General features: G+C 36.6%; 1 protein-coding gene across 1 annotated transcript in view; it reads right to left on the bottom strand.

The window, feature by feature from the left end:
* The window catches only part of Pi3K92E (phosphatidylinositol 3-kinase 92E), a 251,963-nt gene that overhangs the window by 3,328 nt on the left and 232,848 nt on the right, over positions 1 to 15,787 (bottom strand). The window contains exon 19 of the mRNA XM_090388098.1: positions 3,904 to 4,049. Coding sequence (XP_090244224.1) covers positions 3,904 to 4,049 — 146 coding nt within the window. The remainder of the gene's footprint in view (positions 1 to 3,903; positions 4,050 to 15,787) is intronic.

Below are 15,787 nucleotides of genomic sequence, written 5' to 3'. Positions count from 1 at the left end.
TGCAGATGATACAAAGGTTGGCAGGGTTGTTAATGACAGTAATGGCAGTGTGCTACTGCAACAGGATCTAGATAATTTGAGCATATGGGCTAAGAAGTGGCAACTGAAGTTTAATCTTGACAAATGCAAAGTACTACATATGGGTAGCAGTAACCCCAGAGAAACGTACCAACTGTGTGGTACTACACTTAAGGTGGTAGAAAATGAAAAAGACCTGGGAGTAATTGTGCAGTTAGATATGAAGTTTTCTGAGCAATGCAGACAGGCTGCCAGGGCAGGTCATGGGGTTTTGTCAATGATATATAGGAATTTTGCTAGCAGGGAAAAGGAGGTGATTATCCCTCTGTATAAGGCAATGGTCAGGTCACGCCTTGAGTACTGCGTACAGGTCTGGAGGCCTCATTTTAGGAAGGATGTAGATTTACTTGAGCATGTACAGAGAAGGGCAACAAGATTGGTGAGGGGAATGAAGGGATCCTCTTACCAAGAGAGGCTTAAGTTCTGCAAATTGCAGTGGCTGGAGACTAGGCACCTGCGTGGTGATCTGATTGAGGTATATAAGGCCTTGAATGGGTTGAGCACGCTGAATTCTGATGGGATCCTTTCACTTGTTCAGATTACGAACCTAAGGGGGCATAAATTCAAATTAAGAAAAGACAGATGTAGAATAGATGTGCGGAAATTTGCCTTTAGCCAGCGGGTGGTTAATTGCTGGAACAAACTTCCATCTGTCGTTGTGGAAGTTGATAGGTTGAATAAATTTAAGGAGGAACTGGACAGGCATTTGGAGGGAATGGTGCGATTTTTTTTTTTTTTTTTTTGGCTGATGCTGCATAAGCTCATACATTTGCTTTAAGAGAATAAATAACAGTAGTCTCCTCTACTAGAGAAGTGTTATTTATTTGAGGTAGTGCAATACCTGGTATATTGTTGAAAGTAACCACAATATGAGATAAAATCAAATGATGCCTTTACACTACTCGGGTAGTTAAATTTATGGGTAAACTATGGTGTATTTACACCGATATTATTATTATTATTTTTTTTATATAATTAAATTTTTATGTAAAATCCTATTGTACTGGAGTACATGTTCAGAAATATAAATACAACACAGTATATGTAAATACAGTTTTTCTTTCTTTTTTCAGATTATCTGGGATTTCAACTATCCAGGGATCACCAGGGGTTTACTAAACAGATTAGAAACAAAATAACACCTCAATCATTTGTTTTTGTTTTTTGGGTAAAAAATTAATTATAAGCGAACAACTGCTGACCACATATATAACGTGATTTTCTTGTACATACATATGTATAATAAAGTTTAATTGATAAATTAAACACACAGTAAGATATTACCAACATTAAATAAGGTAATAATAAAGTACAGCAAACGCTCGATTTACCAGGATTGGATTAACCTGGACACTTCAAGACTCCAAATTAAAAAAAAAAAAAAAAAAAAAAACTAAATCAACCAGAAGTCATAAAATTAAAGTAATAACTAGAATAGGTACAAGAATTTTGATCCTATCTGAATAACAATGAGATGAGGAAGGGGACCCCACCAAGGCTACACTTTCTTGAATGGGTGGAATATGCTTTGTATCAGTGAAAAAAATTTAAAATAATAACAGATTAGTAAAATAAAAATCAAAAATTATTAACACAGCATTTCAGCATTAACATTATTAACAATGTTAATATTATGTTATGATTTTGACTTTTGCTTTCTCAATAATGTTGGAGTTTTTCCACTGCAGACCTAGATCTCAAAACACCATGTTTCCTATTATTTTCCTAAATAATGTCAGAAAAGATGTCAAGCCTCTATTATTTCTGTTCAACGATGAAAATGTTGATCATGAATGAAGTGTTGATCTAGAACAGATGCGACCATAGGGATTTTGTTGCCCCACAGCATAAATGTATTTGGCGTCCTTGAGATACTTTTATTAAATATTATTATAATAAAAATGTTGAATTTCGGCACCCCTATGCCCTGTTTACCAGGTTTACCATGTTCTGCCAGCCCTGATCACGAACACACTGCTGTTGCAAGTAAAAACAGATGCTAGCACCTCCCTGCTATACAGCTACTCCACTTCAACAAGCCATATAAAATTCAGTCTCATTACTTTATACAGTAAGCTCTTTAAAATCTGGCACCCTCAGGAATTGTTCAACTGTTTGTGCTCAATACTGAGCACAAACAGTTGAACTCATTCACATCTATAATCATTTATAATGACTATCTTGCCCTCATATCTGTTTTTCTGGGCAGCAGGATTTAAACATCATGAATAATGCAATGGTCTTAATTATTCTCAAGGCAGAACAAACTTGCCTTTCTAGATGCCTTGGTATTGCACTACTTTCAAGAGATAGCTTTTAAAACTGATTTTGTATACCACATGGCCACTCATATTGAACAACTTATTTACAACCATTTTGTCTACATGTCACTAGAGATTACTTGCAATCTAGTGAGAGACCACTTAGTCCTGAAATGGACTGTCATAGCAGTCTCACCTTTTAAATAAATGGCCAATTAACGTTTTGGAGAGGCAGTCGGTTTGAAAGTAGTGAAATACCAAGGCAATTCATTGTAAGCATTAAGACATTGCATTTTCTCTGCTGTTTGAAACCTTTCTGGCCACAGAAACAGGTTACAGAAACAGATTAAAGGACAAGACAGTCCTCGAAGCATCTTATAAAGAGAAAAAGTAACCCTTTTTTCTGCATTGTTTCTTAAAAACAAATGCTACCGTTCATTCAAGTGCCAGATTGGTTTCTTAATATTTCCAAATATTAAAATGTTGATTTCTTTGTAAAATGTGCCGGATTTTGCAAAGTTTACTGTAATATTAAGAATATTCCTGCATATACATGTACTATACTGTGATGTGTGCGTGTATAGAGAATGTACTAAATACAGAAATGCTGAAAATATTTCATTCTTATGCAACACCAACCAAAAGTATTTTCACATCCTCCCAATGAGGTGAATGGTGTAAAAAGGCCTAAATGTCAAATGTCATAACAGCAATTTGTGAATGTATACAAGAGCCACATGTGTGAACCTTGCAGTCAACTACAGTTGATATAATTAAAAACATGGAAGAAGAGTAGTGATGTTTGTGCAGTTGGGTATCACCAATCCCTAAGAAAGTGATGAAAGTTAACTGAGTGATGCCTTCTGAAAACTTTATATTGGAGCTCCCAGATGGGCATTTAATGTGGATGCACTTTTGTTTTCATAAGGAAAGAAATATAGCAGGACCCATCAATGTTCAGATCAATCATTTGAGAGTAGGTGTGGAGAATGGCTGGGGAACGTCAACTACCATAGTGTACTGTGCTTTCAATGAAGTTAGAAAGAGGACATAGTACAGAGGCTGCTTGTGGTTAAGATCCTAACAGTTGAAGTATTAAAAAACCATTAATGCTGAGCCATACATTAACATCTTCAGCAATTCTGTGGTGCCCAAGGTCTGGCAGTTGGTCCAGAATCTTCAGGATGGAGTAAAATTCTGAATCAGGGTGCAGTTAATACACCCATCTTCTACAACTAAAGGAAGAACAGACAAATATTCTTCGCTTCCTGCAACAAGGAACAGGTTGAATGCACTCCACAATGAATTGATACTATCATTGGGATCAAAGATAGGCAAGTTTAAAACTTATTAATTTTCTCATTAAAACTCTTGTTTTAACAAAAGTGATAGTGTCGAAACACATTTGGTATAAAAATATACTTTCAGAAGAAACATTTTGTGGAGTTGAAGTGGAACAAAAGTTCACAGAACTGAAAGTTGCATATCTATAAATCAAGTGGTTACTGTATATACCAGAACATTTTTTAAGAAATAATTATTAGTAACTGAAAAAACAGCTTACCTGTTAAATTCTTGAGATTTTTGATTATGGCCTCTTGTTATTACATGCACAAAGTCATGAGTTAAAACAAAAGGAACTCTCTCTCTTCTTATCCCAAACTTTTCTTTAAATTTTCCAAGAATGTGTCCAAAGTCAATATGAAAGAGCTAGAAAATTACAATTCTCTTATAAGACATATATCCACAGAAATTTCTTTTGGTGGTGCTCTTTATGGTAAACGTCTTTCATAAAATATTTTATATTAGATTTTATAAAATAATATTTCTGCAGAACTTTAAAATTATAAAGGGCAAAAATTTTATATGTGTAAACTTTGAATGAGCAAACAAGCTTATTAAAACCCAAACTAGTAGTAGTAGTAGTAGTAGTGGCACTTGATGCAAGAAAGCAGTGTAGGAGCTTATGCAGCATCAGCCAAAAAAAAAAAAAAAAAAAAAAAACACACCATACCCTCCAATTGCCTGTCCAGTTCCTCCTTAAATTTATTTAACCTATCAACTTCCACAACGACAGATGGAAGTTTGTTCCAGCAATTAACCACCCGCTGGCTAAAGGCAAATTTCCGCACATCTATTCTACATCTATCCTTTCTTAATTTGAACTTATGTCCCCGTAGGTTCGTATTCTGAACAAGTGGGAGGATCCCATCAGAATTCAGCGTGCTCAACCCATTCAAGGCCTTATAGACCTCAATCAGATCACCGCGCAGGTGCCTAGTCTCCAGCCACTGCAATTTGCAGAACTTAAGCCTCTCTTGGTAAGAGGATCCCTTCATTCCCCTCACCAATCGTGTTGCTCTTCTCTGTACACACTCAAGCAAATCTACATCCTTCATAAAATGAGGCCTCCAGACCTGTACGCAGTACTCAAGGCGTGGCCTGACCATTGCCTTATACAGAGGGACAATCACCTCCTTTTCCCTGCTAGCAAAATTCCTATATATCATTGACAAAACCCCATGACCTGCCCTAGCAGCCTGTCTACATTGCTCAGAAAACTTCATATCTGACTGCACAATTACTCCCAGGTCTTTTTCATTTTCTACCACCTTAAGTGTAGTACCACACAGTTGGTACGTTTCTCTGGGGTTACTTCTACCCATATGCAGTACTTTGCATTTGTCAAGGTTAAACTTCAGTTGCCACTTCTTAGCCCATCTGCCCAAATTATCTAGATCCTGTTGCAGTAGCACACTGCCATTACTGTCATTAACAACCCTGCCAACCTTCGTGTCATCTGCAAACTTCGACATTAAGCTTGATATACCTTCATCAATATCATTGATAAATATACAAAACAACAGTGGCCCCAACACCGAACCCTGTGGGACTCCACTAATAACATTAGTCCACGAAGAGCAGCACCCATTGATTACCACCCTCTGTCTTCTCCCACTTAACCATCCTTTTATCCATTGTAGCAACTTACCCTTAATACCATTCTGCTCCAATTTGTACAGTAGTCTTCCATGCGCAACAGTGTCAAAAGCTTTCCTGAAATCCAAGTATATGATATCAAAATTATTTTTTGCATCCAGTTCCTTTGTGACCACATCATAATAACCCATCAAATTTGTCAGACAAGACTTTCCCTTAACAAACCCATGCTGTGTCTGAATTATTGCTGCAGTCTTGTCTAGATGATCCTGCAATGCATCTTTAACCAGTGACTCCATTATTTTACCCGGAACAGAAGTTAAACTAACTGGTCTGTAATTATTCGTGTCACCCTTCGAACCTCCTTTGTGAATTGGGGATACATTTGCACATCTCCAGTCCGTGGGAACCTCCCCTGAATCCAAGGATGCTCTCATAATTATGGCTAAGGGTTTGCTTAGTTGCTTTGCCGCCTCCTTTAATATAACTGGATAGATCCCATCCGCCCCAGGTGCCTTTCTTATGTTTAACTTCAACAATTTCTCCTCCACTTTGCTCTCAGTTATTACAAAATCATTAAGCACACTGCTACAATTTGATAACCTTCTTCCATTTTCAAACTGTAATGATTCCTCACGTGTGAATGTAGATGCAAAATACTCATTCAGTTTGTTTGCTATCTGAGCAGGATCATCAACAGTCGAACCATCGATGTCAAGTGGACCAATCATATTCAGCCCCTTCCTTTTAGAGTTTATATAAGTAAAGAAATCCTTGCTGTTTTTCTTAGCATCTTTTGCCAAAGATTTCTCGTAATCCGCCTTTGCCTGCCGAACCTCCTTTGTGACCTGATTACAGACTAGCTTATATCTGCTACAGGTTTCTGCGTCGCCTGATAATTTATATGCATCCCATGCATTTTTCTTCTCTGTCACGAGTCTCATTAGTTCATTTGATAACCATTTAGGCCTAAACCTTGAACAATATTTCTTCATCGGTATGAAAAGTCTAGTAGCTTCCACGATTAATTCCTTGAATGCTTCCCACTTAGAATTTACTGTTTGTAACATCGTCAGTCGATCCCACTGTACAGAATTTAAAAACTGTCTGAGACCACTGTACTCCCCTTTACGGAAGCAAAAACCCTTTCCTTTACCCCTGACGGTAGTTACCTCTTTGAGTAAATCCCACTTCAGCACACTGTGATCACTGCCACCTAGTGGTTCCTTTATCTGCAAATTCTTAATACACGAATGATCACTGCTGATAACCAGATCAAGAGTATTACTTTCTCTGGTTGCCTCTCGAACATGCTGCTGCAGAAAACAATCATCCAATAAATCCACAAAAGTCTGACTAGTGTGTGAGTGACCAACCCACAAGTTCCAGTCAATATCTGGGAAGTTAAAATCCCCCATTATAAGACATTCTGATTTACTGGCCCACTCTATTTCTCCGTACAATTGTTCATTGTACTCATTCGAGTCATTAGGCCTATAACACACTCCTACTCTTATTTTTGCTTTTGCAGTGCTTATGTCACACCAAACTGACTCAACAGTGCACTGTCCATCTATATCAACTGGATGCACTTCTTTTGATTTTATGTTTTTCTTAATTAACAGCATAACACCTCCTCCCTTTTTGTCCTGTCTATCCTTTCTGTACACATTGTACTCCCCAAATTCCAGTTCTGCATTCCTTATATCTTTGTGACACCACGTCTCTGCTATCCCAACAATTAAGAGGTTTCTTTAATATAACTGTAATGTGGCCAGAAGAGTTTATATAACTTTATTGTAACTGTTTTTAAGACAGCCAATACACAAGTGCCAACAATAGGATGTGCATTTGTGGCAGTGCTCAATTTAATTGTACTGCATGTATTCCATCCACATACATTTTAAGTTCTTTAAAGGAATAAAAAAAATGGCAGTTGCTTTCTATCTATCATAACTGACTGAATATAGTTTGGAAACACTTCCAAGATTTACTGTAATTCTTCCAAAACTATTGATCATATATAAATTTCAAATGAAAATTAAGCAATTTGTCTATAAAACAGATATAACTGATTTCCAGAGATATGACTTAAAAAATGCGGTTTAACACAATTTTAGCATAATACATATCTAATACACAAACAATGAAAAATGAAAGAAATAGGATAAGAGATTTTACCACTAAAGTCATTAGTTCTTTTTGTATCTAAGACCCTTGTATCCGCTGGGGATGTGGAGTCTTATGTTCCAAGACTTACCGTGGATATAAGCGAATAACTGATAACCCCATATATAACGTGATTTTCTTGTACATACGTATAATAAAGTTTAATTGATAAATTAAACACACGGTAAGATATTACCAACATTAAATACGGTAATAATAAAGTACAGCAGACTCTCAATTTACCGGGATTGGATTAACCTGGACACTTCAAGACTCCAAATTTAAAAAAAAAAAAAAAACTAAATCAACCAGAAGTCATAAAATTCAAATAACTAGAATAGGTATAAACAGATATTTTGCAAGTTGTAAATAAGTGACAAGAACCAGCATTATAAGTCATCATTGGGAGATTAGTGTACCTATTATCTTGCAACCCCCGCTGTGTTCACACCTACTGCTCAAAAAAAAAAAAAAAAAAAAAAAAGAGACCAAATGTTTAGTTTGTTTTAGTGCGTCGCATTGATTGTTGTGTTCTGTCGCACCACAAAAGGACAAATTTTGTTTCGTTATTCATGTCAAGGATGTCGTAATTTTTTTTTATATACAGTAACTATTTTTTTTTTTTTTTTTGTTGAGAAATCGCAAAAATGATGGGCAAATGCAAGAGTTGTGCTTTCAAATTAAACAAAAACTTGCAATTATTCAAAGGTTTGAAAATGGTGCATCCATTAAATCTCTAAAGAACCATTATAATGTTGGTGACCAAACCATATGCGACAAAGGGAAGCTATTTGATTTAAAATCGATATTGTAAAAAATAAAGGGAAGCATAATATTGGACATGTGAGTAGTAAGTGATAAGTTTTTTCGTTTTTTTTTTCCATGGTTAACGGCAGGTAACTGAATCAGCAGATACGGAGGCACAACTGTATATCTTGAATCTTTGTGATTAGTAATTAAAAGCATAATCTTTCTTCTCCTTCTTTCAGGTGTATTCTTTCAGTATACACTGTATTCATTATATTCAAATTCTGATATTCCTATCATGCTAAACATTTTCTGAATTAACCAGTAACCTTGAATTCAAATTTATTAACTAATTCCTAGCATTAGCATGCAAAAACATGAGAGGTTATCTCTTTACACCTGTCATGATTTAACACAGCCCATATATTTGTTTATGGCCATAGGCACCAGCAGGATATTTTGCAAGGTGGTGCATGCGGGAATTAATTTTTTGTTTACCAAATTTTCAAATACATGCAATAACTTGTTTCAATAAATTAATGAAAATATTAAAAATTATGTATTACTTTGAAATCCTAACATGATGCACTTGCACCATGCTGCCGGTGCCAATGTTTACTTTTCAAGGAATTTTCCAGTCGATATACTAGGTTAGGTTCAGCATTCTCTCTCACTCTCTCTGCATGACTGTTCAGTAATTCTCCATTACCTTCCCACAGTCCCATGACCTAACAATCAGTTCCAGTACTTGCTGTATTGTTATATGAATTTCCAGAAGAACCTGTACTTGTCCTACTTATTTGAAACCAGTATGTGTCCCAAGTGAATGGCTGCAAGAATCTAATCTACCTCTGCTTTTAACTGCCAATAATCAATATTTTTTTTTCATTATTATTATTAGTTGAGGCATATGATGCAACAAAGCAAACTTATAGAGCATCAGCCAAAAAAAAAACCCTTCCCATCTCACCTATCCGGTCACTCCAAATGTTTGTCTAGTTCAGCCTTAAATTTATTTAAGCTATCAATTTCCACAAAAACAGATGGAAGTCTATTTCAGCAATCAACTACCTGCTGGCTAAAGGCAAACTTCTGCACATCTATTCTACAACTGTCTTTTCTCAATTTGAATCTATGCCTCCTCAGGTTCTTAATCTGAGCAAGCAGAAGTAACCCATCAGCATTGAGCCTGCTCAAACCATTCAAGGCCTTGTACACCTCAATCAGATCACCTCACAGGTGCCTAGTCTCCAGATTCTGGAATGTGAAGAATTTAAGCCTCTCCTGGTAAGAGAACCCCTTTGTTCCTCTCACCAATCTTGTTGCCCTTCTCTGTACTGGTTCTAGCAATTCTAGATCCTTCCTAAAATGAGGGCTCCAGACCTGTATACAGTATTCAAGGTGTGGACTAACCACTGCCTTATTCAATGGGATAATCACCTCCTTGTCTCTGCTAGCAAAATTCCTATATATCACTGACAAAACTCCATGACCTGCTCTGGTAGCCCGTCTGCACTAGGCTCAGAGAACTTCATATCCAACTGCACAATTACCCCCAGGGTCTTTTTCATTCTCCACCTCCCTGAGTACCACACAGCTGGTACATTTCTCTTGGGTTACTGCTATCCATATGCAGTACTTTGCATTTGTCAATATTAAACTTCAGTTGCCACTTCTCAGCCCATCTATCTGACTTTCTAGATCCTGTTGCAGTAGTATACTGTCTTTTACTATTATAAATTAACAACTCTGCCAACCTTTGTATCATCTGCAGACTTGGACATTAAGCCTGATATACCTTCATCGATATCATTAATAAATACACAAAACAACAATGGGCCCAGCTCCGAACCCTGGGGGACTCCACCAATATCATTAGTCCACGTAGAGCAGTGTCCATTTATTACCATTCTCTGCAGTCTCCCACTTAACAATCTCTTTATCCATTGCAGCAGCAGACCCTTAATGCCATACTGTTCCAATTTGTACAGCAGTCTTCCATGTGCAAATATGACATCAAAATTATTTTTTGCATCCAGTTCCTTTGTGATCACATCATAGTATCCAATCAAATCAGACAAACCTTCCCCTTAACAAACCCATGCTGTGTCTGAACTATTACTGCAGTCTTGTCTAGATGATCCTGCCTCACTTCTTTAACCAGTGACTCCATTATTTACTCCGAAACAGAAGTTAAACTAACAGGTCTATAATTATTTGCATCACCCTTTGAACTCCCTTTGTAAATTGGGGATACATTTGCACATCTCCAGTCCATGGGGGCTCTCCTGAATTTAAGAATGCTCTCATAATTATGGTTAAGGGTTTGCTTACTTCCCTTGCCACCTCCTTCAATATAACTTAATAGATTCCATCTGCCCCAGATGCCTTTTTTATGTTTAACTTCAACAATTTCTCCTCCACTTTGCTCTCCATGTGCCCAAAAATCATTTAGCTCCCTGTTAGAGTTTAGTAAACTTATGTCCTCCCCTTCCATAGAGAATTTTGCATCTACAGAATGTAGATGCAAAATACTCATTCAGTTTGTCAGCTATCTGAGCAGGATCATCAGCGGTTGAACTACCAACATCAAGTGGACCAATCTTCAATTCATCCCCTTCCTTCAAGACTTTACATAAGTAAAGAAGTCATTGTTTTTCTTTGCATCCTTTGCTAAGCATTTCTCGTAATCATCCTTCGCTTGTTAAGCTCCTTTGTGACTTGATTACAGACTAGCTTATATCTGCCATAGGCTTCTGTGTCACCTGATAATTTTTATGCATCCCACACATATTTCTTCTCTGCCATGAGCCTCATTAGTTCATCTGACATTCATTTAGGTCTAAATCCTGAATAGTATTTCTTAGTTGGTATGAAAAGCCTAGTAGCTTCCAAGATTAATTCCCTGACAGCTTCCGATTTAGAATTCACTGTTTTTAACATCATCCCACTGTATAGAATTTAAAAACTGCCTGAGACCACTGTAGTCATCTTTATGAAAGCAAAAACCCTTCCCTTTACCCTAATGGTAATTATATCTTTAAGTAAATCCCACATCAATATGCTGTGATCACTGCTACCCAGTGGTTCCTTCATCTGCATAAAAGTGGTTCCTTCATCTGCATGAAGAATCACTACTGATAATCAGATCAAGAGTATTACTCCCTTTTGTTGCCCCTTGAACATGTTGCTGTAGAAAACAATCATCCAATAAATCCACAAAAGTCTTGCTAGTGTGCAAGTGACCAATCCAACCTGGCTGACCAGGTTGGATTGGTCAACCTGGTCCTTACTACCCACTAATGGGCAGTAGGGACTAGGTTGACGACCACTGCTCTAGATCAATGGTTCTCAAACTTTTGCCACTTAAGTTACACTTGGAGTTAAAAGATGCTATTTTTGCAACACACTTAAAGACTGATTGCCATTGAACTCAACAGAGGTTTTCCTAATATTATGGCACACTTGATGTGCCATGACAAACCAAAGTTAAAATCCCCCATTACAAGACATTCTGATTTACTGGCCCACTCTATTTCTCTGCACAATTTTTAGTTGTACTCATCAGAGTCATTAGGCCTATAACACTCTCCTACTCTCATTTTCCCTTTCCCAGTATTTATGTCAAACCAAACTGACTCAACATTGCAACTGTCCATCAATGTCAACTGGATGCACATCCTTAGATTTTATGTGTTTCTTAACTAACAGCATAACCCCTCCCCCATTCATATCCTGTCTATCCTTTCTGTACACATTGTACTCCCCAAATTCCAATTCCGCACTGCTTATATCTGTGTGACACCATGTCTTGTGATATCCCAATAATATTTCTTGTGATACGTTGATCAGCTCTTCAAATTCATCAAATTTATTTACTATACTTCTAGCATTGGTGTACATGCAAGTATATATGCACCTGTTCTTACTCTTAGTTACCCTAACACAGCCCATGTATTTACTTGTTCCATGATGACTCCCAGCAGCTCTTGAAGTCCCCAGCATCTTGCTCTCTAGGCTGCTGCTCAGTACAATAGAAGCAGTGCAAGAATCACTTTCGCCTCCACCTGCAGCTACTGTAAATCTTTTAGTCTGCGAATCCCCCCAAGCTAGCAATTTTCTGACCTACCTAACGCTGCTTCAATAGCATCAGCAAATATTCTTGCACCCTTTCTATTTAAATGTATCCCATCCCTGTAGAAGCAGTCTCTCCTGTTAGCAATTTAACCCCCAGACTAACAGTTTTCCAAAGCATCCAACGCAACCTCAATAGTATCAGCAAATAGTCTTGCCACTATCCAAGTGTATCCCATCTTTAGAAAAGCATTCCCTTCTGAGAAAATGTTTCCTCACAAGTCCTGCATAATCTCAACCAGCTGATTGACAATGCTCAGGTTAAACTTACTGCTATGGTAAAATTCCAGACACTCGCACTTATGCCTAATTCATATCATTTTCTTAATCTCACCTTATAACTTCAAACTAATATCATTGGTGTGGACATTTATAGCATCACCTTTTTATTCCCTTAAAAGATGGCAACTGTTCTATGATATCATTAACCTTGACCCCTAGAAGTCCAGTCCTGTCCAGTCCTATTTTACCCATCCTTATTATACAATCAATTCCCTCTTTCTCTGACATCTGAGTCACTCAGAATTAAAACTTATTGTGAGATCAGCACTTTCTTCCTCCGATGAACTACAGCGATGCATTAAAAAGGTTCCAACATTGAGCTGAACACCTGGATCAAACACTGAGATACCCGAGCTGCCACTCATATTTATAAATCGTTTAGAAATGTTTGGAGAAATTCAAGTAGTTGCTCTAGATCAGGGGTCGTCAACCTTTTAATTCCTACCGCCCACTTTTGTATCTTTGTTGATGTTAAAATTTCCTTACTGCCTACCGGTGCCACAGTAACTCAATTTAGCCCCTAGTCCACGAGTATACTTCGAGAAGTGTCCTGTGAATTATTATCTATATTCAAAGTTTACAGATGGAATTCAAAAGTAAATTGCAAAAGCATATTTTAAAAAGTCAAACTCGCGAAGTTGTTAGCAATGTATTCGATATATGGAGGAAGAAAAAAATTTGTAACAATGGACAAAAACCCCCACCACGAAAGCTTGAATTGCCCACTAGCAGGCAGTAGGGACCAGGTTGACGACCACTGCTCTAGATCAATGATTCTCAAACTTTTGCCACTTAAGTTACACTTAGAGTTAAAAGATGCTATTTTTACAACACACTTAAAGACTGATTGCCACCGAACTCAACAGAGGTTTTACCAATCTTATGGCACACTTGATGTGCCGTGACAAACCAAAGTGCTGAGTAGAAGCACAACTTTCAAAGGCATGTGATAGTGTTTGCCCTAAAAATCTGCTAAGCAAACTTCCATCTCATTCTTTCCACTGTCTTTTTTCAATTGAGTGTTTAGTTTCATTTGGCCACTGGTAGTGGAAAAAAGCAGTCTTTCAACTTTTCAATCACACAATATTGCAACCTATTACACTTGTAGCTACAAGTTTAGACAACCAGTTAGGATGCTTCAGCAATATCAGCAAGGTGTGAAGCCCTTTCTACTGAATAGCATGTAGATAACTGCTACTCTCACTAGAGCCACATATAGAGATGGATGCACACTAAAATATCTACTCAATTCAAAAGTTGCCAATCATGCTTGGCCACAAATTTCATCTCTTAAACTTTTAAGTATTAATTTTAGACAGGATTCAGTCTTGCCTAAGGAGGAATTTTTAATTCAGATTTTTACAATGCATTAAATAACAGTAAAGGACAAACTACACTAAAACCAGAATGTTGTTATTATTGTTGTAGGGCTTTAGGTGTATCAGCAACTTAGACCATTCTGCACCATTGTGTATTATGTCTGTGAGATGTGTATTTTACAGGCCAATAACAAGTGGCAAAACCATTATACTGTTATGGAGGAGAAAACCAGAATGGATATCCATTTTTTTTTTTAACACAGAGAATTTGGCAGAGCAGCTTTTGTTTCTGTCAGACTTTTTCTCAATGAAAAAACCAATAGCAAAACAGACCACAGATGACATCATTGCAGCACACAACCTAATTATAGAGCAAGAGGGCAGTGACAATTAAGACAGTGCACCATCATGAGAATGAACAGTGTCACTCACCTGCTCTAATGGTCAGATAAAAGGAACAGTCTGCACATGTCTAAAGGACAGCTGATCACATGTCCAAATTAATTTAAACTGTAGCATTTTACTATTCCATTGTTCTCTTTTTGTCCTTGTTTCTACAAACTTTTTACACTGTTCTTAATTTAATTAATCTGCAGTGATACAAGAAAGCAATCTTATACAGTATTTGCAAAAAAAAAAAAAAAAAAAAAGTCAACAGGCTGAAAGCAAATTTCCACATATCCAACCTGCAAACCATCCTTCCTCAAACTCAAAACTCAATTCACTGAAGGCTTTAAAATGCATCAATCAGAGATCTTGCAAGTTCCTGGTTTCTAGATGCTGCAATTTACAAAACTGAAAACTTTTCTGGTAAGAGAACCCTCGTGGTCCCCTTATCAAGCTTGTTGCTCTTTCTATACCTGCTGGAAACTACCTAAGATACAAATCAAAGAAAAGTTATGCAATAAAGTTGGGTTGCAACTTTGGGGGGGGGGGAGGCAAAAAAGTTTAAAATGTGAAATTTTACAATTTCCTTCTGACATTAAACTGGATGATAAGAACAAATCTAGTAAACAGCAGTGGAATTATATATATATATAAAACACAGTCCTCTGATGCATGGTCAGGTGTAGCCCCCTGATGAAAAACCTGATCATGTATCAACTTTTATTTTTATTTTCGCTGACATCAGATTTAAATGTATTTTTGCTCTATTTCCCCTTTTTTTGAACTATAGCTAAATTTATCCACCATTATCTGATGCCAGCTACTGTTATTTTATTTTATTTCACAGGTCACTTCCCTTAAAATATTTCTTTTATGTTTCGGCTATTACTACTTCTTTTTGGCTTTCCGTGTAACTCATATCTACATTTTTATATTTATTATAACATGCATATACATATATATATATATATATATATATATATATATATATATATATATATGTGTGTGTGTGTGTGTGTTATTTATGAGGTTTCTGTATTTGTGTACAGGGAGTCCCCGGTATCTGAATATTCATTATCCAAGTCCCCGCAGTTACGAGGATTTAAAAATTAAATTAAAGCTTTTTGCCTTGAGAAAATCGACCAAGAACTTGAATATTTTTTTTATGGGAACAATCTTCTTTTATAATAAAAAATGCCTAATCAAATAATTTTCCCATTTTTCAGTTCCTTCATCCATTTTTTACTATGTACAAGTACATAATAACCATTACTATATAACAGGAGTGGCCAATTTAATTTGTGATGCGATCTACTTTTTTTCTTCAAAATGTGCCGCGATCTACCATCTCAAGAATTTCATTGCATGTGGTTAAAAAAGGTAATTAACACATATTGAAATACACTGTTTATAAATTTTAAAATTAAATATAATTCAGAATTCTTATTTTAAATTCATACGTATTTAAAT

This window comes from Mastigoproctus giganteus, chromosome 13, assembly GCF_048544385.1.
Source record: "Mastigoproctus giganteus isolate SK-2022 chromosome 13, ASM4854438v1, whole genome shotgun sequence".
Lineage (NCBI taxonomy): Eukaryota > Metazoa > Arthropoda > Arachnida > Uropygi > Thelyphonidae > Mastigoproctus > Mastigoproctus giganteus.
The sequence above is the reverse complement of the archived record's forward strand: the minus strand, read 5'-3'. Positions and strand labels throughout refer to the sequence as shown.